This window comes from Mugil cephalus, chromosome 4 (assembly GCF_022458985.1).
Source record: "Mugil cephalus isolate CIBA_MC_2020 chromosome 4, CIBA_Mcephalus_1.1, whole genome shotgun sequence".
Taxonomy (NCBI): domain Eukaryota; kingdom Metazoa; phylum Chordata; class Actinopteri; order Mugiliformes; family Mugilidae; genus Mugil; species Mugil cephalus.
In genome coordinates, this window is record NC_061773.1 from 10,140,476 (window position 1) to 10,168,454 (window position 27,979).

General features: G+C 42.5%; 1 protein-coding gene across 6 annotated transcripts in view; it reads left to right on the plus strand.

Annotated features, from left to right (window-relative positions):
• Window positions 1–27,979, plus strand: part of tox2 (TOX high mobility group box family member 2) — an 89,374-nt gene that overhangs the window by 44,144 nt on the left and 17,251 nt on the right. For all 6 annotated transcript variants that reach the window (XM_047582447.1, XM_047582445.1, XM_047582446.1 and 3 more), the window contains 2 exons: window positions 2,752–2,811; window positions 16,926–17,213. In XM_047582447.1, the coding sequence (XP_047438403.1) occupies window positions 2,752–2,811; window positions 16,926–17,213 (348 nt within the window). The remainder of the gene's footprint in view (window positions 1–2,751; window positions 2,812–16,925; window positions 17,214–27,979) is intronic.

The following is a 27,979-nucleotide window of genomic DNA, read 5'->3' on the forward strand; positions in this document are numbered from 1 at the left end:
AGTGAATAATTGTATTTCCCCAAAGGCTAAATAATTCCTTTTTAACACACTCTAGATAGGAAGAAGTCAATTAATCTAAAATTGGCCTGGTTTAGAAGTTTTCATTTTTTAAAGTGATGCAGAGATTTGTTCGCACAGATCTGTGCATGTGACGTACTTAGCTTGGCTGACCAGTTGTTAACAAAGAGCCAGAAAAAATATATTATTTATACCTTTACCCTGGATTTAGATGCTGTTTGTTAATCTAACATCCCAGCCCTAAGAGACTTCTTTCCATTGTGCAAAAAAAAAAAAAAAAAAACACTGCTGCAGACTTCACTTTGCTCTTCTGACATTCTGTATAATTGTTTTCCACTTACTCTGTTTTGCCCATCAAGATCTGGTTTGCAGGTGTGAAAATAACCCATTTGAAGACACCATCACATCTAGCACAATGTGATTAGGACAGCATGTAAAATCATTTTCCAAGAGCAATAAAGAAAGTGATTTCATTTTTATTGCAGAATACAATGATTGCTCCTCAGGCAAACTAATAGTGCTATCAGACAGAAATCATTGCGCTAGAAGTAACAGTTCTATCACAGGCTGAATGATAATGGGGAAATGGAACTTGGGCTTCGAATTGAATAATGTTGCACGGAAATGCCTTTCTGCTGTTTGTTTGGCGCTCTGAACGTACCACATGTAATGACAGAAGCAAAAATTCAGGAAATTGGGGTTCAATGTGGCTATAATTTAAATGGAAAGATTGAAATATGCAAAAGAATCCCCGATATGGCTCGCACTGAACGACTGAACGCAGACCCTGGAATATACAGTATAGCCTATTACATGTGGTGAAACATGGTTATAAAAATATTGCGGTTCATTTTCAGTCCCCGGCCACAGCTTGAGTACTGTAGGCACATATCCATCCTGTTAGTTGACCTTACAGTAGCAACAGTAATTCATCTCAGCCACTACTAGCTGTCTTGAGGTGTGTTTTGTTTTCTCATAAATGGTTGGTGCCAAATAGTGTCAGACAGAGACGCAGGGAAGGCCTCTGGGAATGTGTGTGTGTGTGTGTGTGTGTGTGTGCATGTTTATATGCCTGCGTCTTTCAAGCTGCGGCCTCTGGCTGTGACCCCAGTGTTAATCACTCTACAACCAGAACAACCACAAGCCTATATTGCCATCACTGCTGCTACAACCCTCCTCATCTCCCTCTATATTTCTTTATCATTCAGTCTGCTACATCAGTTTCTCTCTCTCTCTCTCTCTCTCTCTCTCTCAATCCCCCCATACTTACAGTATTTTCGCTACTTGACCTCCCTCTTAGAAAAGATCACTATCTTCCTCACCATTAGCTGAGGGATCCACCCTTGTCTCTCTCATGCTCTCCTCATAACCTCAAACTGTCACCTTTCCTCAAGCCTAAGCCTCCCCTTTAGGCTCCTCCAGCTCTGTGTTTCTAAGCACTGAATTAGCAGGGCTGCCCTGTCCCCGTTCCTCTGGCAAAGGGCAAAAGAGCTAAAGGCTGTTCTCACCTCTGCCAGTGTGGTATACAACTAACATGCTGGGTGGCTTTTTAGCATGGTTGTTAAAAAATGATCACTGATCGGTTAGCGCGATAAGCTAAGTGGGTGATGGTTGGGTTGCGGTGGTTTAAATGTCCATATTTGTCTGCCTCAAACATTTTTGTTGACTCTTTGTAGTCTGTACAGTTACAGTCATGAGAATGTCGTAGTCATCACTTCCATGCTGGAGATTTGGGAAACCTGCACTGCAGCTCGAAAGGCAGGATTATAAAGCCTGGTATAGATTTTTTATTTTTTTAAAAAGTGATTTTAACCAACGGCGGCACAGTGGCTCTGTGGTTAGCACTGATGCCGGTCCGAGTTAGAGTCCTGCACGGGCCTTTCTGGGTGGAGTTTACATGTTCTCCCTGTGTCTGCGTGTGTTTTCACTGGGTACTTGCTAAATGGCAAAGTTAAGATATTGATGCTAAGAAAATAAGATGTTTACTGTGTTTGCCAATTGAGTTTGGCATGTTAGCATTTGCTAACATTTGCTAATTAGCACCGAATCAGCCCAATGGGAACTAAGTTAATTGAAAATGCACCTAATTGTGGTAGCAGAAAAAAAAACGAGACCCTAGAGTCATTATGTATTCTATAGATACATGTACTCAGTTTATAAATAGCTGTCCATTAATAGTTACATTAATATAGTCTGGACAAAGATGGCAAATGGCTGACCAACATCGCCATCCATGGATCTACGCCCCTGGAAGGATCCAGAACAAGTCTAAAAAGAGTGAAGCGCAAACTTTTCATCAGTGGATCTGCTGTAGTTGAACGAGTGACTGGCCAACTTGCCAGCTGACTAACTAGGCTGCTGGTGCAAGTGCTGAGTGCTCAGTGTTGTGATTATCACTCTGTTGTGCCTTTGTCGCCTTGTGACACCCGAGGAATCGCAGCAGTAAGGTGCGCGAAGGCTTACACACACTGAAGCTGCAGGCAAGCCGAGGCGAAGAGTGTGACTTACACGAGCTTTGACAGGGCCTAATTATATGTGTCCCTAATGAACTGTAATTACTGACATCCACCAGAGCATCAAGGTCTATAAGCCAAGGACTTGGTGTCATTAGGCTTCTGTGTTACACAGTTTCTGTATTTCCGCTGACTGTCTAAAATTTCTCTTTTCTGTCTCTGTTGCGATATGCCGGGCTCAGCCTAAAATTTTATCCATTTCTCTCCCTCTCTGATGCAGTTTGATGGTGACAACATGTACATGAATGAAAACAACCATGAGTTCCTCCCGCCAAACCAGGTGAGACCAAATTGCTCCTAATGGGTTACCTGCACTTTCCTTATTTTTTCCTCTTATTTCATCTTCTCCCTGTGATTGTTGCCAGAATGTCTGCCGCGCTGCTTTTATTCCAGCACATTTGATGCTTGTTAGGATGGTCGACAAGTTGTTGTTACTGAAAAACAACTGGAGTTATGTGACACCAGCTGAAGGCAAAAGGACCGAAATCTTTCAAAAAGTACTCCAATTAGTTTGTCTGTGTTTTCCGCTGACAGATGTAACACGGAGCGTTCTTCAATGCTTTATGCACTCCAAGTTTGAAGCGTTCCCCCAGGATTGTTAATATGAGTGGTGGTGGTCACAGTGTGGAACGCACAGGAATTCATTTCTTGTGTAGAACATGAAACGTATATTCAGTCAAATGTTTTGCCAATTTATTCATCAGTTATGTTCATTGTTCACTGATTCCTGTGAGGTGTTACCTTGGCAACAACTTCTTGTTAACACTCATTACCACACACAGGAAATACCATTGGAATATCATTGCTACACAAAACTCATTAAAGTAACACAAAGACAAACATATGGCAAAAAATATATATTTTTCACATCCGCGCTGACAGTTACCAGGGGCTTATTTATGTCGAAGCCTGTCTTTAAAAAAAAAAGAAGACATTTTTAAAAATAACACTGTATTCTTGAATAAAATATAGGCTATACGATGGCCTATTTTCTGTTCTTCTACACTACAATTGAACCTGGACTCTGCTGCAGCCGGCCTTGGGAAGAAGGCTAATAAACGCTCTGTACAGGTTTCTAGTTGACTGTCAACTGGAAACCAGAGAACCTAAATCAACAACAATTTCCAAATTCCACACTGAATGGGCTCCAGATTATCTTTCTCTGGAGAGACAGAGCCAAATATTGAGCTAATTCTGCCGTCATCAAATTTAAATTCACAATATTACAGTTGTTTGGTAAAAGCCAGCGCAGAAAACATTTTGGCCTGATTGCAAAGGATTTATTAAGTTAGAATGGAGGGAGGCGGGGGGCTCCTCCGCAGAACATGGCAACTCTGCCAGATACACTGCAGCACAGCTGGTTGTGAACAACTGGGAGACCATATGGTTGTGTTTGGACAGGCAGATTTGAGGAGTTTGGGAATAAGCCCATCTGACATACACAGGGGAGCAGGGAATTTGTTCCTGTCAATTGCAATTATTAAAACCGACCCGTAGGCTACAGTAGTTCTGCATTTCTGTTGCATTTGCTTTTTTTTTTTTTTTTTTTTTTTGCTTAATTTCTTAATGCTCTGGTTTGTTAAAGAGTGGCTCAGGGCCCAGAGTGAGACACAGAGCTTATTATGTTGCCTTTTCTGCATTTGTAAAGTTTATTTAATTCCCCCTAAATACAAATATATGCGTCTCGGAGTGATTTTTAGTGGGACGGTGCTGTTTTCGGACACATTTCTCATGCAGATACTTGGCTGTCAGAAAGAAATCTTAAGAAGCACTGCTTTTATCAACCGTTTAGATTCAGCACATGTAGCTTTGCTTTAAGTGCTGATTGACTGATTACAAGTCGTGCTGATGTGAGCGGTGTGTTTTTTTTTTTTTGTTGTTTTTTTTTTTTGCCGAATTACCGAGGGACAGATAAAACATCACAAATTTCGCACAGAAGATAGAGTGAAGGAGAGAGAGGTACGGATCAGGGAAGCGCGAGGGAAAGAGACAGAGAGGGAAATGGCGTGAAAGACGGTGATGGGATGAGAGGCGATTTTGCTTTTCTCTGCGTTATACTTTGTTTACTCAAGATCCCCTCATATTTGACATGTGCCTTGCTCTATTCTCCGCTTCACCAAGTTTAGCCTCTCTTTCCCTCTGACAGCTGGATTCAGGGAGGCCTTAAGGGTGGACGAACACTCCAACAACAAAACATAGAGCTGCAAGAAAAAGGAAAATCGCTGATTTGCACCTCCTCAGCCGTGTCCTAATTCTGCACTACATACTAATCCCATGCAGATTTTAAGAATATACTGCGTATTCGCTGTAGAAGTAGAGGAGTACACTCAAAGAAAACCCGTATGCATAAGAATCTTTAATCGTTTGAGGGCTTTTGTTGCAACAGTTCAAAGAAAATCTTAAATCTTCTGAATCTGAATTTTTAATTGGCAGCAGCATGCCACACGACATCCTATACACGGAACCTGCTCTGCGTTGTGGAATGATGTACATCAACATTACAAAATCAAACAAAGGCTTTTACCATATGTATCCTAAAGGTTTTGATTATGCTTCATTTTTAACTCTACCGTGGACCATATATGAAGTTAGACCGACCCCACTGACGTTGCCGATAGGATTCCTGAAAAGAGATTTTGTTAGCTCAGTGGGGTGGCTCCACCTTGGCAGTGTCTGACTGCGATTAACTCCCAGCTAATCCAAAAACAGCACCGCCTGTAAAGTCACAAATGTGGAAATCATATATTGAGACCAAATAATTTTTCATCACTTTTAGATTGACTTACATTTTTGAGACTTTTGGAGCCTCATGTGGCCAATTGAGGAACTGCAGGTTTTGACTTTTCTGTTCAGGCTTTGAGACCTGGAGGTCGTACTAATAACTCTCTAAGGAATTAAGCAAGGATTCTTAACAAAACTGCAGTGCGATTGACTTCGTAGGTGAAGCTTCTTGCTTAATTTTCTATCAGCACACCAGTTTCCTGTGTGCTAACCGCAAAATGTATATGGTAGCAGTCACTAAATGTTAAAAGCAGGTTAGTCAGTTTCATTGTGTTGGTAGTCCGACCGAATGTGTTTGTGCTTGTGTTGTTTGCCAGCGTTGAGATGAAATGCGCTTGTGGTGACAGAGGAATAAGAATGCTGCGGGGCTAATTTTTATTAACCAGTTTTATTCTTAAAAAAAAAAAATGCGTTGTACAGTATACACAGTCACTGTATTATTCGCAATATATTCCAATCTTCGACAAAAACAAATCACATCGCCTAAAGCTGACTTCTCTCCGCTCGCTGCTTTATTATCTCACTTTGCTTATCTGTCTTTCTTCCACCCATTCTCTCTGACTCCCCCACTTCTGCTCTCTTTTTCTCAGTGTTTCTCTTCTTCTTCTCTCTCTTACCCCCCCTCCTCGTTGCATTTAAATGCATTTGGGTCAGCGGTTCTGCCTCGAAACCGTGTGAAAGAGTTTCGCAGTGCTCGGCTGCCTCTCACTTCAGTTTCCCTGTGTAATTGCTCCATTTAATCTGTACCTGTGTCACCTATAGGAATCCATTTTTATGCTTAAGGTGCATTCATATAGGTCGTGAGCGCAGCGCTGTTGAGTAAGTCTGGCCAAGGAACCACATCAGGGGCTTGGGTGGGTAGGTTGGTGATGAGTCACAAGGAAATGGGGTCAGTGCAATTGTCATATCGATGTTCTCATGAGCATCGAGGTCTGACCCTGGTTAGTTCTCTGTAGTGTTTCTTCCAGTCTCTCTCATGCCCCCCCCCACTCCCACACACACAGCACACTGACAAAGTGTTAGTGATTCAATGACAGGGTCATGGACCCTGATCTTGGCATCAACAAGCTTTGTCTGCCCCTGTGGCCACTGACCGTTGTCGTTGCAACATGTGAGTGACCGACGACAAGGAGCTTCGGCATGTTCTGGCGTTGTCTTGAGGTTTGATCTGGCGAAGTGAAAAGCAGAGAGCTTTTCTTCTTTCTTTTTTATGATAAAGGTTTTACCTGTTAGCGCTTGCTATTACTAAACAGAGCAGCGATGCCTTCTCATAGCTCCACAGCAAAGTGAAAGAAACAATATACTTCATCAGCACTTTACCTTGACAATGCTTCCTTTTGATGTCTTTCTCCCTGACTTGTGAATTAATTTAGCAGAACTGCTGTTTGAGAGAAATATGTCACAGAAAAACGAATGCGAGGAAATGGAAGGTAGAGAGGGGGGGCGGGCGAGTGGAGATGGAGAAACTGCACAGGGGAATAATTCGGCTAATGGAGTGACTGTTTGGATATTCAGCAGAAGTAGGAACGGAGATTATGATCTTGCAATTAGCGTAACAAGGTTTTATTGATTGGCTGCTGCTGTAGCGTCTTTGCTGCCAAGACGCTGCATGTGGTTTTAACATGCACAGTGTGTGTGTGTAGCCCAGCCAGTCACACTAGTCCTGCTACCACAACACTAGCCGAAGGGAATCCAGCACAGCGTTGCCATCGAGCGGTGGCCATTCACCGATCATCAAAGGTGAAATATTGTGTCGAAAAGGCCCATTTGAACGGCTGATGATAAAGTGGACTGCATTTGCATGTGCCGCTCAATTTTAAGTCAATGTGTTGCTCCCTTTCCCTCCGAGTGGAACGCAAGCATGAAAAGACAGCTTCAGGTGGCGAGGGATTTTAGAGTTTGTCCGCCTTCGTTACATGTTGGGAGTTCAAATCGTGTTTTCACGGTGAGTTTGATGCAATTTACCATTTCAGTTGTTATTTTGTGTGTCATTGCTGGCAACGGTCTTGGAGGTCCCGTGGGTGTTGTAATTGTAATTAGGAAGGCGTTTGCGTGCCGGCAGCAGATACGTGGGACACAGAAGCAGAGACACGTTGGCTGGAAAGTTTGTTTTAACAGGGCAGCAGACAGATATGATTGTGATTAGGGTTTATGGGACAAGATGACAGACGGAGCTCATAATGGGGCCTTTACGTTATTTTTATTTGTCTTGTTTCTAGTGACAGATTTTAGAGCATTAGAGTGGCTGCTAACAGATTTGAACAGATCTGCTGTGTCTGTCACATTGCTCCAGCGCCTAAACTTGCAGAAACTCCAGACTCGAATATGAATATGATTAATTCTTCTCTGAAGCTCCCTCGTGCCTCTCATCTTTCCCCCATATGTTTCTGATGAGCCATTGTAGAACATGATCCCATAGTCTTTTATGTCCAACCTTTGACAAATCTATCACCTCTTCCCTCTGTGCTCTGAATTAAAGGCCCATTCCACCTTTCCAGTTTAGATGAGTAATTCTCTTGTTTGGCAGCAGCCCAAAGCCCAGCCAGCATGTCTGGGACCACGGAGGAGCCTGATTGGTCAGGTTCAGTCGTGTGTGACTGACAGGAAGCCCGCTGATTGGGGGAGACTGTATCTTTGGATCATTGCACTGATTAAAGCTTTGCGGCGGCGTTTTGTAAACTCCCGCCGTTTGGGGTCCCTGCGCTAGCGCCCTGGCCCTGCTGGTCTGAATTACAGCTTGGTTGCATTAGGCTGATTTACAGCTTCCTCCCGCTGTTTAGATTGGAGCCGGGTACCAGAGTGACAAGCTCCTCCTCTACTACATTTCCACCTGGCCCCTTGTTTTCCTATTGATCCTTTGACTGTGTACGTAGACCTCTACTTGTCATCCCAATTTTCCAAATCCCCTTGTCTCTTTCCCCTTCTATGCCACCTCACCTGGCTTATCGAATTTACAAGCCCACTGGTTTCTTCTTCCACTGCTTCCCTATCTCCCCCCATCCTGCAATCCCTCTCCCCACTCTTCACCTCCACCCTTCTTTTTTGCGAATACCCCCTAAACCTCCGACAACATCCCTTTACCTTTCCTACCCAGTGGCTCTCCCTGCCGTCCTCCCACCCCCTCTCTTTTTGCTCTCTTTCACTCCCTCACTACATCTTTTGTGAAAATGAAAACAAAGAGCGGCCTGCCAAAATATTTCTATAGCCGTTCGCTGACGAAGCAGCGCGCGGAGACAAAGCAAAAAGATGTGCAGGCATATTTGTCGCGGCAGCAGAAAGATGGAAAGCTCTCTCCCCGTGGCATTTTTACAGTCATTTGGAAACTCCCCGCCTCACCCTCCTCCCTCTCACTTGTCCCGTTTAAAAGCCCCCTGTTTGAAATACTCATCTGACATGGCACTATGTATAAATGCACAGCTGTATATTTGTGTTAAGGCCCGGGCTCCGCCAAGCTGTCCATCCCCCCGTTGCCCTAAGGTGATCAGATGAAACTAATGGCGAGCTTAATGTGTTTGTGTGGGCCTTTCACCCCACTGGATAAAATGATGCGATACCAGACACTCACTCTTGTGCTAGATCACATGCCAACGTGTCCATTCAGCCTTTTCATTACCACAGACATTTTCCTCCGTGTGTGTGTATATATATTTGCCCTAGAATGGGTTTTCCCTCGTGACTTTAAAAAAAAGGAACCTCTTAGAGCGGAAAATGCTACATTGAAATGTGACTCATTAGCAAATATACATGGTTAATTATTGATGCGCTGTAAGGTATGAAAGAAGCCCAGGGCCCACATCGATCCATGATGACTTATTTCCTCTGCTTGGAGAGAGTTGAAGTGAGGTAGTGTAATATCTCCTATTAAACCAGTTAAACAACACTTCTGTTGTTGATGCCACATGGCTGCTAGTCGAGAATATTTATATTCATATTAGCCGCTCAGTGAGGCTACCAGAATTTGCGTGCTCTCTTGCTCGAATGTAGCACAGAAATGCAGTCGACAAGAATCTATCAACGTTAGCCTGCTAACTTCACCATGGTGGCAAGGCTAACATGCTGATATTTAGCTTTTATAATATTGCTTGTATTTTTACGATCTTAGCATGCTAACTTTGATCATCATCAGTAGGCTACACAAAATGAGCTTTTGGGACAATTTATTTTTAAGGTGGACACCAACGTCTTCACAGCAACTTTGTGTGATCTCCCTAAATTAAATTAAATGAAAGTTAACAACTCTGCTAACCTTATAACGGTGCTGCAGAATAAACAAGGGCTGTACAGATTGTGGACGGGCTGAAATAAAATAAAAAGTCAGGCCTATTACACTTTTTTCCTGTTAACTCTGAAATATGAGTTGCATATATGCTGCCATGCTGGAGGTCCTTCTTTTGCACACTTTTGTGATGCATCAAGTGTGATTTGCCGTGCGGAGCTCTAGTGAGAGACAGGGAGGTTCATTGACACTGGAGAGCTGTCTCCTCCACTCCCCTCCACTCACAACCAGCCTCTTATTAACAATGGCACCAAGAGTACGAGGGTCCAGATGTTAGTCTCTTGCTCCCACCAGCTGTGCCAGCCTCCGATACACAGCCTCATTGACTCCAAACCAGGGAGGCAAGACACTTAAGAACACACTGACACCACACACACGCAGACACACACACAGCAGGCAGTCCCTTACAGTCAGTTTTTTGTTAAAAACAAAACAAGACAAAGATACCTAGGAAATGTTCACAAAGGCATTCAGCCCTGTGCAGACAGAAATTAACACAGACACACATCCACCGCACAGATTAAATGACACACACACACATATGTACTCTCACCAGCCACATGCTCTCTACAGCCCCCCCTTCTCCTGGTGTAGAGTTAGCGGCATGAGTTATTTGTGGGTGACAGGATCCTAACAATTCTCAGAATAATGCACATTTGTTTGGATGACTGCTCCATCAGCGCTCCCTTTGTTATTTTCAACATTGTTAGAGTCAGTCAGTACAGATACACCAACCCTTTATTCCGCTGTTTTTTTGTCCATTTACTTGTTCTTATAACAATAATTAGTTTTGTCATTCAGACACAGTGGCTCTATTGTCCACATGCTAATAGTGATTTTTGACAGTGGGCACAGTAAAAGTAGATAACTGAAGAGTCATTAAAAATTAAAAAAAAAAAGAAAAAAAAGAAAGAAACAGTTGACTGGCTGCTGTTTTGGGGTCTTGTCGAGGCTGTTTCTGTGTAGCTGTAACTCAGCAGTATCAGTGGCTTGTAAAGCCTCGCGGAGCGGCGTGCCAATGAGCACATTTAAAAAGGCTTCCCTCTTCACGAGGATGTGGCTGCTCCCAACAGGGAAAGACAGAGGGGACTCTGGAAATAATACTGCATGTCTGCCAGCGTAACGCTGTAATTCTAGATTCACCCTGTCAGGCAATAAGTTTGATTATGGTCTTCGTTTGAAATGTTGGATTCGTCTCTTTCCCCCTCCCCCTTCTTTTCTGCTCTTTCCTCTCCGTTAGCTAATCTCTCCCCACCTCCCCACCCCACCCACTCTCTCGTCCTCTCCCCCTCGTTCCCCGCCACCCACAGCAGTATCAACATTGACATCACAATCACTCGAGATGACTATTGGGAAACCTGAGCTCACTCGTGCACCCAAGGTTTGTTTTGTGACCGCATTACTTGAGATCACAGTTTTCACTGACACAGTGCGACATCTGCATATCGTTAGTACCACAAGGTCCTGAACTCTTTCTGTGGACACGACGAAAAAAAATAAAGCTCCTATTCTATTCTATTCTATTCTATTCTATTCTATTCTATTCTATTCTATTCTGTTTGGCATTTGGCAGTGACTTTAATGTCGTGTTCCAGTTGATGTCCAGCAATAATGATGTGGTTGTTGTAGCTGACAGCACTTCACATTAGTCTTCTCTCTTGCCAAAAATCAAGCGCTATTAGACAGTGCGGAGGAAACACAGACAACAGTTGATAAAAGGGCCACTGACACATTTTCAGTGAATCAAACATCACACATTTACTCGCAGAAGGCCGCTAATGTCTGGGCCCTTGCAATAAAAATAAGGCGTATGAGAAACGGGCAGAAACAGAGGGACAAGGGAGGTTGTGTTTATTATTTGATAAAGCCTCCCTTATAACCTCAGCATGTTGCGCAATGGCTCTGGCTCTCCTTCAACTCTGCGGTGTGCCACTTCAGATTAGTCGCTCGTGGAGAGGGCCTGCCCCGTCTTTGCAAAATGCATTAGTACACCACTCAGAGCCTCATACAGCCTAGGGTTAAACACAAATTATATCATTTCTGTCATCCAATCAAATCATGCTGACCCCCTGACCCGCGAGATGAGTCAAATGCATAATGAAATATGACATGGCACAAAAGCTCTGATTCTAATCGGTTCTGACACGCGATCAGATGAGGATGACCTCCTGACCTTGACTGACAAGTGAGACGAGCACTGGGAACAGGACACACGAGGGAGAGAAGGAGGAAAGGAAACATAAAAGAAAAGGGAGGAAATACATGCAATTAGTCAACGGGAGGTTAGTTAGTAATCAGCTCAGTATCCAGGGCGAATGGGGCCATCTGCATCTTTGGACTTTGGACAGTTGGTGCTCACCTTAATTATTCTCCCCATCCCCTCCATATTTTCCCTACATATTTTCTCCATAGAATTTATTTCCTAGAAAGCGTGCGACTTTGAAATGATTGTGTCGTTGTCTCTCCTCCCACCTGAGCGCGGAGCGAGCATGTGGTGGCTGTGCGACCCCGTCCTCTGCCCGTGCGTGCTCCCTATCCCAACAGCAACGTAGCGACAGATAAATAATGCAGCCGGGACGTTTTAGAAAGGGGGTGAGATGACAGAGGGACAGGTGGGAGGGGGGGTTATCAGGGCTGGGGTGGGGGTGGGAGGGGCAGAATTGTTTTGGACTTTACAAGGGACAGATCCAACCGGGGGTTGGGTCAGCGAGGAGAGGAAGAGGAAAGTGGAGGTGTAGGGTGGCTGTAACTGGATCTCCTGCCCTCTGCCCCTCCCCTCTTGTCGGGTTCTGAGAGAGAAGACTCTGTGGTGTGTTGATACCCCCCCAACATGATATTGTAGCTGAAGAACAGCCATGGCTTTAATTAAACCTGAGTTGATGGAGGTAGATGGACAGATAAAGAGAGAAGAAGAAAAAGGAAAGGAGAACGAGTAAGCCAACGTTTCGACTGAAAGGAAGCCATCTTTGTAGTCGGACAGGCACTATTTGCCTTCTCTCTATGTGTACACTAGTAAACAGGGTCATTCATAAATACACGGTATAAGCCACCTTTGAGAGAGAGGGAGATGGCAGAGGGAATGAAAAAAGACGACGCTCTTAAAATCATCCCAAAGATAAATCCACAGTTTTCTTCTCAAACCGGACAGCATGGGAAGCAGAGATAACGGGCCTGACTCCGTCTCTGTGCGCGGGGCGCTGAATGGTGGATATAGGAAGGTGTTGGAACGCAGAGTGTCGGAGGTGATGGAAGTGGCAGCGGTGCGTGGGGGGGATTTTAGGAATAAATCACCACTGTGACAAAGCTCTCCTCATAGGCAGATAAGTGCACATTAGTGGTAAGACGGATATGTCATCGTCTGTCTTCGAGCTGTCGGTGCCGCCCTCTCGCTGAAACAAACGTTGGCAAGGGAGGACTCCAAACTCCTCGCCTGTGCCGAACACAAGGAAGCGGCCAGAAAACGCAGCACTTATGCTCTTGTTTTGTCACTCGACGTCTCGCTATTGGAAATGTGGATAATGACACATAATATACTGACCAAAAAACAATTATAGCCAGTGTGAGAGGAACATTTCCTCCAAAACAAAGGACACAAAACACAGCAAAATAAATAAATTAAAAAAAATAAAAATCCTAATTTTTACTAAAAGGGACTTAAACAGTTAGTCAGTCATCAAATTAGACAGCAAACGTATTCTCTGTCGATGGAGTAACTGCCCAAAACACAACATTATGCCACGATGATGTCATGTTTTATCCATACTCTAAGAGGCACGCAGCTTTTTATTGTACATATGAATCATATCTGACAGCAGAGCATTTCTAAAATGGATACACAATTTAATATGAACTGGGTGATCTCCTAAATCCCAATTTCTACAGGCATCACAACAATAATCTAATAAGGAGAAGAATATACAGATAATGAGCCATTAGCCACAGTCAATACCATCTCCAGAAGGCCTTGAATACTCAGGCAGTGTTACAGAGGGAGGGAGAGATCTGTGCCAAATAAAAGACAAGCTGGAAAGCTCCCCAATCAATGTTATTTTCTCTCTCAGTCCCAGACCAACTGTCTATTCATCTGTTTCTTTCAAATGAAAGGTGTGCTGGTATGCAACACTTACAGTCGGGAGATCTGTCTCTTAATTAAAATGTTACAGATTGTGTTCCGCTCGCTGTGCAGACAGCATACTGTGTATTGGAAATAATGTTCCCTATAGCGTGCTGTATTGATCAGAGGAGGACAATAAAGGATGTTTGAATGCTGAAAATAGAATTTTGGTAGGAGTGCAGCCCTGAATATTGAAAGTTAACCAATGACGAGCGCCTCATAGGGAAAAAAAGGGGGGGAAAAAAAGAAGAAGAAGGCTTTTGTTTGAATAGCCAGTTCCATACTAGGACACATGGTGCTCTATACAATCCATCAAATGCATTGCCTTTGTTTGGATTTTACTTTTAAAGGAGAAAAGAGTATACATTAGCCAGAGTATACATGTGGTTCTGTACATGCAATCTCATTCTGAATGGAGGCATATGAATAATTTATCTTGCCACAATCCAACTGGGAACGTCCTTGGTATTTACATTTTATCATCAAGGGCACTGGATGAGCCTTCACAGCAATCTAACACATGACACATCCTCAGTCCTTGTCCCTCTGCACAATCAAACGCAATGGATTACACCAGGAAAATGTTTCCGCTGCTTGGAAATACATTAATATAGTGAGAAAACAAAAGACTGATGAACGTGCGGGGTGATGACTAAGCACGGTGGTCCGCAGATTACACAGTGGTCTCTCCCCTGCAGTCGGGAGCGAAGCACACGGTGGCGCACACAGGGACTCACTTCACACAATAGCTCCAATGTTTACAGCAGACAATTTAGTTTCCTTCCAACAATTATGAGGGAAATTGAATCTCAGGAAATGTTCGTTTTCGTGTCCATTAGACCGAACAATAACACTATCCCCAAAGGTTCACAAAAACATCTGTCTTCAAAGGACAGTCCAGAAAATTAATATCAACTGGCTTTCAGGCTATGTCAGGACAAAGCAAATCAAATTGAGGCAATCACACTTCTTTCTCTTCTGTTTTTCATTTGGTGTAACGCTGAGGAAGATGAAAGTGTGCTTTTAATTCCAAGGGAGTGTCTATATGCTTGCTTTACGGTAAAACACAGCTAACATCTTTTTTTTTCGTTGTTGTTGTTGTAATATTAAAGATTGGTGTTTTTGTGTTCTGTGTTTTGCAATTTAATGAAATTCCTCTCATGTGGCTTCTTTCAGAAGGATACATTTCCATTTTAATACAGCTGAAAGATGTTATTGTGTGCGGAAAAGAAAAAAAAAGAAGAAAGAATTAAAACATCTGCTTTAGCCAGTAATTAAATTAATTAAATCATTAACAAATTTAAACCCGTTTGACATTTGCGTGCACTAAAACAACCACATTATTTTAATCCCAAGCAGGTGAAAATGTTTATTTGGTACGTGGAAAGTCGGCCTCTTCCTTATGCATCTTAACACATCTGTGTTTGAAATTGACTAAATAGGCCTCCGCGCTCACCTTCCTACTAACACAGGGTTAAGAGAAACGCGGAAAAAATGTTACACCCTTTATGCCTTCTCCTTTCTTCCATCTACCCATGCCCCTTATTTTCTAAAAGTATCTGTTTGAGAGATAAATGACCACTCTGCTGCCGAGGATGACAGCCTACACAAAGATGATATTGAATTGATTTCAGAAATGTTGCAGAACTGACTGCTTGATGTATACCGCTAGACATGAATCATAAAAATTCTATTAAAAAACCCTTGAATGGCTGACACCAGAATATTATTTGTGATGATTAATTTGACTCAGTCATTACAATGGGAGTCAAGTTGGATCGTCTCAGACAAAATTGCTTTTCATTCCCCGTTGAATTTCCCTGCTATTTTTCCTTTCTCCTAGCCCCGTGTAGAACTCTGATCTGATTGGACTTACTGTGTTAGCGCGACAGCACACAAATACAGAGACTGTTGGTCTTCTTTATTACCGATCGCATTGCATTGGGTTTTTGTTCCGAAATGGGGCATTCGACAATTTATTATTTTGAATTGAACTTTAGTAGCTCTAGTAAACTGACAGATCAGACTTTAAATGCTTTACAAAGCTTTGAATGAAATTTTGGGGTTCTCACGCTGTCACAGTATTTAACAGAATCTTCTGTAGTTTGTTTTTGCCCATTGTTTCCAGCCAAACATTTACTAGAAATGTTCTAATAGGCAAAGCATTGACTCATTGGTCAGTATATCTAAGGATATAACCAATGTTTCTTATTTTACTGAAGTCATCTCTGAGTGTTAATCTGCATTTTTTAATTAAATTATAATATTTTTCCCCTCATCTAATTCTCTGCAAGAAGATAACATAACATTATGACCACTGACAGGTGAAGTAAATAACATTGATCATCTTAGACATATACCGCCCACCTAGACCAGACATAAATATACAAAATTTAGGAAGCATACACCTCCGTCCAAAACATAAAAAAAACTGGTCACTGTTCCAAGCGTAAACCTCTGTAGCTTTCATTTGCTGTAGGGGGGCGATGCAGCTGGTTTTTGAGTTTGGAGATTGCGCATGTTTCTCCAAGCTGCACCCCTGGAGTTGTAATTAACTATTGCCCACACACTTTATGTGCACATTCGTGTATGTTCGACTGTTTCATTCAGCGACCTGTTAGACGGTTGCCTTGTAACTGACAGCTGGTTTCCAGTGGACGTTTCTAGGATCCGGTTGCCTAGTTAACGCTCTTGCATATTTCCCATCTCAGCAGCAGAATGCGAACATATCGCCAGTCTGTTGAAGGGGCTAGCTCTAGCTGTTGTCACCACACTCTGTTTCAATGCCATAATCAACGCCGCCTCTTCTTCTGAACTCACCCTGTGTTACAAGCCTGCTATCAGCCATGATGGATTTGGTGGTAAGAGCCAAAGTCATGGATTGTGTTTCCTTGCATTTTGGGGTATCATCTGTATCAGCTGCTCCTGTTGGCTGTCACCTCAATCATGTCGCCTCATTGTTGAACACCACTGTTGCTATTCTCTGTCTGTGCGTACACCAATTAAGCTTTGGACGTGCTTGTCAACAGTGCAGGAAGTGGGCAGTGGTTTTATCTCTACACTTTCGAAACCCGTGGCCTCTAACTGTTCTTGTACTGCAAATTGAAAGCCTGCCTTTGCAGTTTGTGCGTAACAGTATCTAGTAGAAACCTATACCACTTCATGAAATGTAATCTTTTTCCCCTTTTTCTTTCTTTCTTTCTTTCTTTGTCCCACTACTCAGAGCTACACAGGTCAGACTGGCGGCGGCGGGGGAGGAGGCGGAGGTGGCGGCAACTCCAGCGGAAATGGAGCCGGGGACGAGGACTACGAGATCCCCCCCATCACTCCACCCAACCACCCCGAGCCTCCTCTTCTTCACCTGATGGAGCACGACTCTACAGGCTACCTCTGTCACTCGCTGCCACACAACGGCCTCATCAACCCGTACTCCTACCCAGAGCTGCCCACACTCATGATGTCGAACATGCTGGCACAGGACACTCACCTTGTCTCCAGCCAAATGCCCTCGGTGAGTAGCGTCCCATCATAGAGGCCTGGCTGCTTCTCTGCGGTAGCGATGAAAGCAAACTCTACATATAAACACTGAACAGATGCTATATACTGAAGCAAATACATTAAGCAGTAAACATTATCATGGAGCACTCTAGGAGCTGAGGAAATTTTTTACTTTCTAAATGATTTTTACTGTAAGTTAAAGTGTCCAGAAGTGACATTTCAAAGATGTCTACCCCGTAACCACCCCAGCTTTTGCAGGTAAATGTAATTTTCAAGACACGGGACGGGGCGGAGGGGGCTAAGTGGAGGGACTTGAATGATTGTTCGGTGGTTGCCATGTCAGCTGTAATGCATGGAGAAAAGGATTGTGGGTAAATCCATCAGCATCATATCTGCCTCGACAGCATGCATCGGTCAATCTGTCAGGCCTTCAAACATGAATACGTGCTGATTACTCCCTCAGCTCCACGCAACACTGCTCCTCTACAAATTAGCATCTCCAAACCATAATTGCTTTCATGAGAACTGCTGGAAGTGGAGCCGGTTTCTATCACAACAAATGATATATGCACGGAACATATGTGTGTAGGCTACAATAAGCAAAGGTTCTCTATTTAGCAGTCGCTCTTATAGTAGGTGGTACCTGTAGCCCAGGAACTGTGGCATGGTTTGGAGCCGGGGTGAAGCTTTGAGTTTAAATAAATGTCTTTTGTGCCCAACCCAGCAACATAAATGTAAATATTGCACTGCGAGAGTTCCTTTGATGATGCAGTTATGTTCGATAGTATCCGTATCCAAATGCATCCCTTTGAAACATGGGCCGATTGATGTTTTTTATTGATTGTAGCGCTGAGATCCCAATGAAGGAACAGATAGCAGTGTTAACATATACACGGTTTTGTGTGTTTGGGCTCGGAAGGTCAAGAAGTTCAAACCTTCATTACTGACTTTCTATTGACTGAGATATAAACAGATACCGAAATAAATGCACTCCACCGTTTCTAGCGATTTAACGAATCACCAGCAGCAGTCACCCACTTATTGTTCTTTTTCTGTGTCACACAAGGCAAAAGTCACCGGTGAATATTTTTGTGCACGTTAATAAAAAGATAAGCGCGTCTGTTACACAGAGCGTACATTAAATACATGCAGATGCATATCGAGGTGGAGAATAATGCTCATCATAAACAGAAGAGATAAAGATAAACGGCGTGTAGCCAAAATAAGGCTTGATAAACATCTGAAATTTAAACATACAATGCATTATATAAATATAATGTCGGAATATTCCCCCCAAGGTATTGGATTCATGTGCCATCAATCTTCATGTACATTTCACATTTTGGTCATGACCTTTACCGTGGAGACAGTGGTTGATTGGCCAGTCTTCCACTCTGCAGTCGGGGTATTTGTTACTGCTACAGAGGGCCACACTGTGGTTTTAATAGATTGAATGCAGCCGGCTGTGTGATAAAAATGCATGAGATTTTTAAATGTGTGGCTCCCACACAATGAACATTTATTTAAAACACATACATACAGTGTGCTACAAATGCTGGTAACTGCCGGCTATTCTGATAACCCCGGCGGTTTGAAGGACACGTTAGATCTTGGAAGTGGAGACACATATTTTTTAATGTTAAATCAGGTTAAGTTTAAGTTTAAGTTGAAGTATGAGAAAGAAACAGCGGGAACCAGACCAGGCATTTAAAAATGCTGTCAATTAATTAACACGGCGATCTGTGATCTGTTGCAAATTCTACTTTGCAGGTAATTCTTGCTATTTCTGAGTGGCTTTAAAAGAATCTCCTTGAAAATATATGAGATCTTTTCACGGTTCTGCTTCAACTTCACTGCGAAAAGCAGCATATAAAGCGAACTCAGAAATTTCTAAATCAAATAGTCTGCCTGGCAAAACTACCAAACCGTAGCAGAGGTTCATTTGTGCTGAGAATAGAGTGTCTATTAAATTGGTGCCTCACCTTGACACAGTCTGTTGAGCAGAGTAATTAAGCAAACTCTGCAGTTCAAACACGAGATGCTATCATTATGAATACCTCACTTGACACTGATAGATAAATAATGAGGGTTAATTCCTATTCTCGGGTGTTTTGGTGGTTAAAAAAAAAATACATTGTACGGTGCAGCTGCTGCCCTGCTGTTGACATTGTACTGTGTGCGTGTGTCCAAGTGTGTCTGTGCGTTTCGGTGTCTTCACTATAAACAATATCAGTGCTGTTGAAATGGATCCACTACATCTGGAGGTCAGGCCTTATATTCAATCTTGAGCACATTGAAAAAAAATCCATTAGGGTTCATCTTTCCTGCATCAGCCATTCTATTGTGGTGCTGCAGTGAGATCTGTTTTCATCAGGCAGATTCAATACGTGAGCTGGGCAATGAAAAGAGTGCAATAGAGTTGGATGAAGAGAGGAGGGGTGAGGATGGAGAGAAGGAGGGAGAGAGAGAGAGCACGAGGGGAGGAAAGCAAGAAGAAGAAATTGTAAAGAGGAAAAAGGGTAACTCTTATTCAGAATGAGCATATACCTCCAGTATTCTGTACCTCCTGGATTTCATTATTAGATATTTTAGAGATAATTCAGTTGAGTGAAATAAGGTTATTCCGTCTCAACAATAGGCTGAGAGCTTCTGGTTTTTTAAATGCGTGCCTACGTGATTCAAGCATGAGGACATTTGAAAGTACTCCAATGCAGGTGCAACAATATAGACATATAATAAATAGGGCGATTATATAACAAAAAGGATTTAGAGCAGAGCTGCATCACAGCAGCACTTGATCTTAGTCAGGGAGCTGCTAGACCAAATGGATAGGGTGCGTTTAGTTTGTTGTGCTACAGGACTAAGTGGTGTTTAGATTTACCTCTGCAGACGCATTCAATGCTGAATTTTCTATATGGATCAGCATACACGTACCTTTAACAAATTAAGACTAGATAAGAATGGAGGTCTATTCCTTTTTATATAACAAACTACATAAAAAAACCTTCTGACTTCGATACTATTGTGTGTTTGTACTAATGACATACATCTTTAAATGTGTATACTGAGCATACAGTAGCTTCATCAATTAGAAACAAAGTTCCTAACACAGCTGGGCAGTATAGTGGTGAATTTGTTGGGCATTTCAGCAGCACATTAATACATATTTGGTTTGCTAGTGAGTATTTACAGCATCAGGGTGATATATGAGGAATCAACCCAACCAATGCTCACGGAGTTTGTTTTGCTTTCGCCATAGACGGTGTATACAGTTAAAGTTGGAGGAACTGAGAAGTGAAGCCGATGGAGAAGTGGCTTTAATGTGCAATATTGATGGTCTTTCAAATAATTATCTGATGTCAACAGCCAAATTCACGTCTCCTGATTAATGTTCTGGTCCTTTTGAAAATAAATCCATCAATTTGTTGGCTTACTGATTAGTCTGCTGACCACCAACCCGAGGGCTTATACACTTTGTCCAGTCACGACTTCCTCTGTCACCGCTGCGAGGTCGGACAACCAATCACAATGTGTGAGTCAGTTGCTAAGGAGACTTATTTAGCATTGAAACTGATCATTTTGATTTAGGTAAAAATTTTGAAAAGGACGATCAAGTGTGGAGGAAATAACCATATATCTGCAAACATTTGCATGGTAGCTAACGTTAGCTACCTGGGCTCCATGTTATCTCTGAACTATGTTACCATTACCAGACTGCTGTTTGTCTAACCTAGAAGCAGTAACATAGGAAGTCAGGAAAAAGGGTAGGAGCCCTGTGGTTGGAGGTTAGCAGATCACTCAGTAGGCCAACAGTTAAGTAGATATTAGCCCTTGGAGAGAGATCTGTTTTGCAGCATTTCTGATTTGATTGACATCTCTGGTCTGGAGTGACTGACAGGACCTCTCTGGGTTCCCAGTGAGACCCACCCCTCGCTCCTCCCCAGCTCCTCCTTCTCGTTCAAAAACAAACACTCCTGGCTCGATGAGAACAAGGCTTCAAAGGTTTCAAAACAACAGTCCACAAACCGATGGCTGACATCACCATAGCCATATCCAACAGCCTATGCATAAAAACACACCGTTTAGTTGCTAATTCAAGTCAAATCTGCAAAGGTTTCCAAAGGTCTCTAAAGGGAGCAGTGCTTAATTTCCCTAGTAAACTGACCATCTTTGTACTTCATTTTTAAGACAATGATTTGGCTTCAAAGAGACATATTAAGACAATGAACACAATAATTAATAATAAAAATAACTTGCTTTTTCTCAGTTAAGAAACCAGAATATTTCTGACCCAACTCCTTAAAAAGGTACATTCTCATACATGGTTTGATGACCAGTAACTTCATACAGCTTGTGGCTTTGTTTTGGTTCCTGCATTTTCAGAAATGACACACACCAAACAACCTTTTCCAAATTTACTTGGTGGGCTTCATGTACCGTGTCCAACCACTTCTTTTCGGGTGGATTTATTATTATAGTATAATAAGACTTCAGTTTTCAGCCGCTGTTTGGTTAGCTTCTTTTTCAAGAAAAAGATCATGGTTTGAGTTAAACACATGTTACGAGGCAAACGTCTCTGCCGCGCAATAACGTCTCGACCGCAAAAGAGCACATAGCTACGTAAACTGTGGTGCTCAAACTTAAAAATGTGATTACCGCTGTCCTTTTTCTGGTGAGGACGGGTGGGTAAATCATCAAGAGTGGAGTTCAGTGCAGCTATTGTGTCATTTTTTTACTCCTGTTCCTCAAATACCCAAAAAAACGTGATTGACAGATCTTCCTAACAGAGCCCATTTTCAAATCATATTTTGTTTTGCTGATGCTTATTGTGTTGTGGTCTGAGTTACCTCCTGGCCAAACCTGATATCTAACAGAGAGCTCTTTCCTCTGATGCACTTGGCAGGGCCTCTCTCTCTGTCTCTGCCTCTCTGTGTTAATGCCCCCACTGTCATAGCATCTACAAGTTCCAAAACACATTAGATATTTAATAGCCTTGCTCAGGTTGCATTGATCTTATCAATACAGCCCAGAAAGATACACATCTCTGCAGCTTCTAGTGAATCATTTCTGGACTCACAAACTAAAGTGGCCTCATTGTTGTCTGTTCCATCTTCATTTACACTGCAGCTAAAGCTAAACTGTTTAATTACTGCCTGGTTATTTACACAAGGATCCCGCCTGTGCTGTGACAAGGACATCTGCAATCTATTTAAACAGAAGAAACTGAAAACAGAAAAACATGTGTTCGACTTTCCTATATACAGCATATATCTGTTGGATTATATATTTATATATATATAGTTTAGATGAATGCCTGCCATATTCATGTGCCCTGCAACTTTTTTTTCCATGTTCCTGAATGGTGTATGCAGTATTAGCCATCATCAAACTGGCTCAAATCTGATGTTTTGAATACGTAACAGATGATGCGTAATCATCTGGGGGATGTAATGCATAACCGTTACATATTAGCAGAAAGAGCTATATGCAGGAGCAGTCTCAGCTTCATCCAACACCCCGATATGATCTCATTTATTATTTTCCAGAGCACACGATTCAGGCCTGAATGAGGGTCAGTTCATTTGTAATGGGGGCTGTGGCACCCCAAAGATCTACCTGCTGTATTCATATTCAAATTCCTTCCCTAATTTCTTTCGCTGCATTGTTTGAACGAAAGAATTTCCTCACGATCACTTTATCTTCAGTTATTGAGGTTAATTATCAAGTATTAATCCCGCCCTGATTGTCATGTTAAGATGGGTGGAAGCTTGCTTTTCTTTCTTTAGTTTTCCTCGCGAGGTATTAAGTGCTCCTGGCAGGTGCTCGCTCCCAAAGCCTGCGTGAATGAAATATGAGCTGCAATGTCAACTGAACTTGTCACAGACAAGCTGGGATGAATTAATGATAAGAGAGCATAGGTGTGTTTTAATGTGTTCTCTCTGATGTATTAGCAAATATATTATCGCGTACTGTACACCTGTCTGGTGTTTGTATAAAGTTGAAGCAAAAAAAGGTGAATTAGAGATACAGTAAAGCATTTATAGAATACACATTGGTCCTATTCCTGTTATCTTGTGACTTTACAGAAATATTGTAATTAAACGTGTTTAGACTTTTCCAATCTGAACTTTAGAAGTGTCTTACCTTTGCCTTTAAAGACTTTCTGCTCTTTGAGGCTTCTCCTTATTCTACGCTTTTTATTCAGATGCGGAAAACCCATTTCTCCTTTGAAAGACCTTCATTTCCAGTCATTTTTTAAAGGGATTAGAGTGTCTGCAAAAAAAAAAAAAAAAAAAAATGATGGAATGTCTGTCGCTTTTCACCACAGTTCAACAAGCCCAGTGATAGAACGAGACTTGTATTAGTTATTCCAATGTTGATTCAGGCATAGATGATTTTGAATGATCAATGCCTCCAGCGGAACAAAAATCACTTGCTTGTTTGATGGGCTCTTGAAATCTACAAGAAAAAGGGAGGGCTGTACCTTAAACTGCTTCCCTTTTTTATCACTTTTTTTTTGTGATTATTTATTTTCAAATTGTCCCTTAGGCTAATGTTCCATTTTGGCATTTCACACCTCCCTCTCCCATAAATGAACCATCACAGCCATAAATCACTGGACAAACAGAGACTTGTGCAAACCCTGAAAGGTTCAAAGATTTATGTAACACATTCATGTTTTCCACTTCCTCATTTTAGTACTCCACTGGTAAAGCCTAGCTAATAAAAGGTCCTATTAATATTTCCTGTTGCTTAGCAACGGCAGGCAGCAAGTAATAGCATTCTGTGGAAAAATAGATGACCGATAAGGAAAAATTCAATTCTTTTCTCATCTCCTGGGAGAAAGTGCCTTATTTCTCTGGCAATGTGATATGAAACTGTAGTTGTATATTAAGAAATATCTTAAAAGAAATATAGGTTATTTTCCTATTTCGCCGTTTCGGAGGGGTTTTTATTGCGGGCTGGAATGGCAGCTCATCTTTTCTCTCCGCCCTGATAAAGTCAATTAACCTCCCGGATTAAACTAATCAGAGGATAAGGTGCTGACTTAATTTCTTTCTTTCTAATCAAAAATAGATGGTGTCAAATAACACAGGCACTGAACTTTAAAGGGATCAGTTATGTGGGACAAATTGCGTTTCATTTATATTGCAGGTGTAATTTAAACTTGTTTTGCACAAACACAGGCTAGAGTCTACGGTGCGCGATGTAAAAGCTCTTCTAATAACGCTGCTTATCACTGGGATCACAGGTAACAGAAGAGGATCTCTACAGGGCCAATTTTCAATTTAGATAATTCATCACATCATATATCAAAAACACCCGGGTAAAATACTGTATGTGCTATCACGCACATGTCATATCTTCCATCCGTACGGCAGATGTGATCAACAGCGGCATTCAAGCAAAGAACAGAAGCTGAAGAAACAAACGCAGATTCAGCTGCAGCCGATAGCCGGTGTTATGAAGCAGATACAAAGATAAGGGATTTCATATTACACTTAGCCACGTGCCCCTGCTGAGATTTATCATGCCATGAAATCGTGTCCATATTGCACTGTGCCCTATCTCAACCATCCATCAGCTCATTCTGCTTTCACCACCAGGAATATTCAGCCCGTGGCGGTGGAGAGCCGTCCCATGTCATCTCACTCCGGGACGACTCTCCTGCTGCGCCACCAGCCACCAGTTCAACGCAACACTGACAATCTGCCTGTTAATGTGCACAAGAGCGACGTGATTAAAACAGTGCTGAGCACGCTTCATAGTGTGAAATCCAGGACCACAAACTCTCAAGATGCGGGCTGCATTTATGGCCAGCGGCCATCCCCGATCCTGTAAACTAAAACACTAACACCAAGTATCCCTAAAAATATCTCAAGTTTCACAACATTTACAAGATTAATTCTCTTTTTCTCTTCATTTACTTTTTTTATATATATATAACTAGAAGTGAATTCTGAGCTGTCCATGAGCTGAGGACCATAGACCTCAGTGTTCGGTGTCATCCAGGTTTTGAATTTGGAAAACCTGGTAGCTGCTCCTGTTAGAGACGTGGGTACTTTTTGTGAACGGTGTGCTCATTGTAAAAATAGTAAGAAGTTAATTGGTTTGTTAATCTGCTGTCGATGCATTTGCCGTAGTTCAAAGCCTGAGAAAAAAAGATGAAGATGGCCTCCGACATGTGTGAAATTCTCTGTGAGAGGATTTTACACACATTTTCAACACTGGCATGACCCCCGCGTGCGCGCCTCATACGGGGCTGTATGCTTTTTTAAAACGTGTGTTCTTTGTTGTTTTGGTGTTCATTATTTCCGCATGTTCATTTTTTTTTTTACGTGTGCGTGCATATGTGTGTGTGTGTGTGTGTGTGTGTGCAAGCACGGGTGTTTGCTCACACACATGCACACAAAGTGTGTTTGACGCAGCAGTCAGGAGTCTCATTAGTGGGAGCAGAGGAGCCTTGCCTTCTGCTGTCAAGAGTGTGTGTCCCTACCGCTCCTCACAACCGTCTCCTACATGTCATGTCAGACGAGGCTCTGATTCTCTGACACTGTGCTTTGTGAGGTGAGCTCAGAGACACGCCCGGGCTGAGAGGGAGCAAGAGAAGGGGAGAAAGAGACAGTGAGAGAGAGAGAGGGAGAGAGAGAGAGAGAGAATGGAAAAAAGGCAGAGATACAAGAAAGAGAACTGGAGGGGGGGTGAAAAAAATACAGAGAGGAAGAGAGAAGGGGAAAAATAAAAGCAAAGGAGGTTCTAACATTAGCAGTAATGAGGAACATGGAGGATGGTGCCGAGGGGGACATCATGACATTACTATCTGCAAATCAACCACTGCCTTGTTGCTGCTGCAGAGTCACTCTGAGAGACGTTCAGGGCGGTACAGTACATTTCAAACGCAAATCAATCACAGAAAAGATGAGCGTCTTTGTACAAATGCTGCCAGCTGTTCTTTTTTCTTTTACGTTGTAATCATCACAAGCTTAAGAAAGAACTACAACATAAAACTTGACCTTCATACCGTTTACATTTTTAATCATTTTACTTATTCATTTTTTTTCTTTTTTTTTTAAATCTGTATCTATACAGCACAACATTAAAGTCAATCCTACCTTTTTGTGCAACCATGAAACACGCCTGCAGGGACTGTTTTTGGCTATGAGAGATATGGAGGCAAAGTCCATTTCAACACCGTGGACGCTTAAGATGTTCTTGGAATAAACTGCCTGTTTTTTCCCCCCTCTTATAAAGTTTGTGTTAAAACTCTAACACTAATTATTTCCTCGTGCTGCTGCTTTGCGAGGTATTGCTGTTTTTCTGCCAGATTAATTACGCGATCGCAGTTCAACGCCGGACGCGCAAGAGCAAGCGTTTTTATATTTTCCCTTTTGACTAGCATGTAATTGGAACGATTGAAAGTGACCTTTCAGTTTCTTGTTTTGGCAACATGGAGCGACTGCCGAGCTAATAAAGAAAATGAGGATTTAACTGCGTGTTGCTAAACGCAGTTGGCTAGTGGTAGCAGTGGTAGTAGCACACCTGGGGCATACCTACATCGTGTTTCATTCGGATCAAAGTCGCTTCGCCGCAGTAAAATAGTTTGACAGCGTTTAAAACATCCTGTGGAGGTTTAACAAATTCAAAAACAAAGTGCTTCTTGCTTCCACTGCCCATCATATCTCCTTACTTAGCATCTGTCTGATGTCACAAGAAGGCAGATGCAGCATTTTGCCTTTGGTTTCATACTTAAGTAGCGTATGATTCATGAATCCACTCTCTTATTAATTCTCCTCAGCTCGTGTAAATGACCCTCTTGGGTATATGTAAGCTTGATAAACCAAAGACATGGATGAAGGGAGTGAGAAGGGAGAGAGAGACACAGAAGGAGGAGGAGGAGGAGGAGGAGGTGGTGGTGGGCAGGGGCGGGAGGCTCGAAGGCTCTTTGAGGAACAGAGTTGTTAGTGCTTTGCCCTCAGGGTGAATGAGAAGTAGCTTTGAGGGCTGTAAGACCCAGGGTTGGCTCCCCACCTAAAGGCGTGTTTACCACCTTGTTGCGCGGCGGCTGTGCTTTTGAAGGATCAGTCTCGAAACGCGCCTCTAATTAAAGCTGTCATGGCTGGGTGCCTGCAGGGATAATGTTCTATTATTATAGTCATTTGTTTCAATTAAACGCTGGCTGATTTTACAATAGCAGCCGTGAACCTGTGTGAGTGAGCCATCACTCTAAACAAGATGGCTCCAGTCAAGCAGGGAGTGAGGAGAGAAAAGTCTGCGGACTCCGCCGTGGCATTGATCACTGTATATTCAAACGGGGCCGGCCGGAATTGAGACGGTGTCTGGTATCATGCTGCATTGTGAGAACAAAATCATTACGTTTCGGTTTTCATTTTACATTTGAAAATTGAAATGAGTCCAGCGATACAGAAAGTACTTAATTAAAAACTGACAGGCAGAGGAGATTTATTTTAGATGAAGCTAACAACAACATTTATTGATTCCGTAGCCTCGCAGACCAGTTTATTATGAAGCCGGTGCAATAAAATCTGCATACAAGCGGCTTATTTAAATGATGAAACAGATGCCACTCTGGTATAATCGTCGTTAAGGACAGAGCAAGGTTAGCTGGTGAATCTCTCCTCTTTCTCCTTGTAGCTGCACATAGAGCTCTCTTCTCTTCCTCCTCTCATCTCTGTGCTGGTGGTCAAATCCCCTTAGCTAAATCAAATGGTGCAGGCAATTGGAGCGGCCGTGAAACCATTTCAAAGGTAAGGTCAGCTG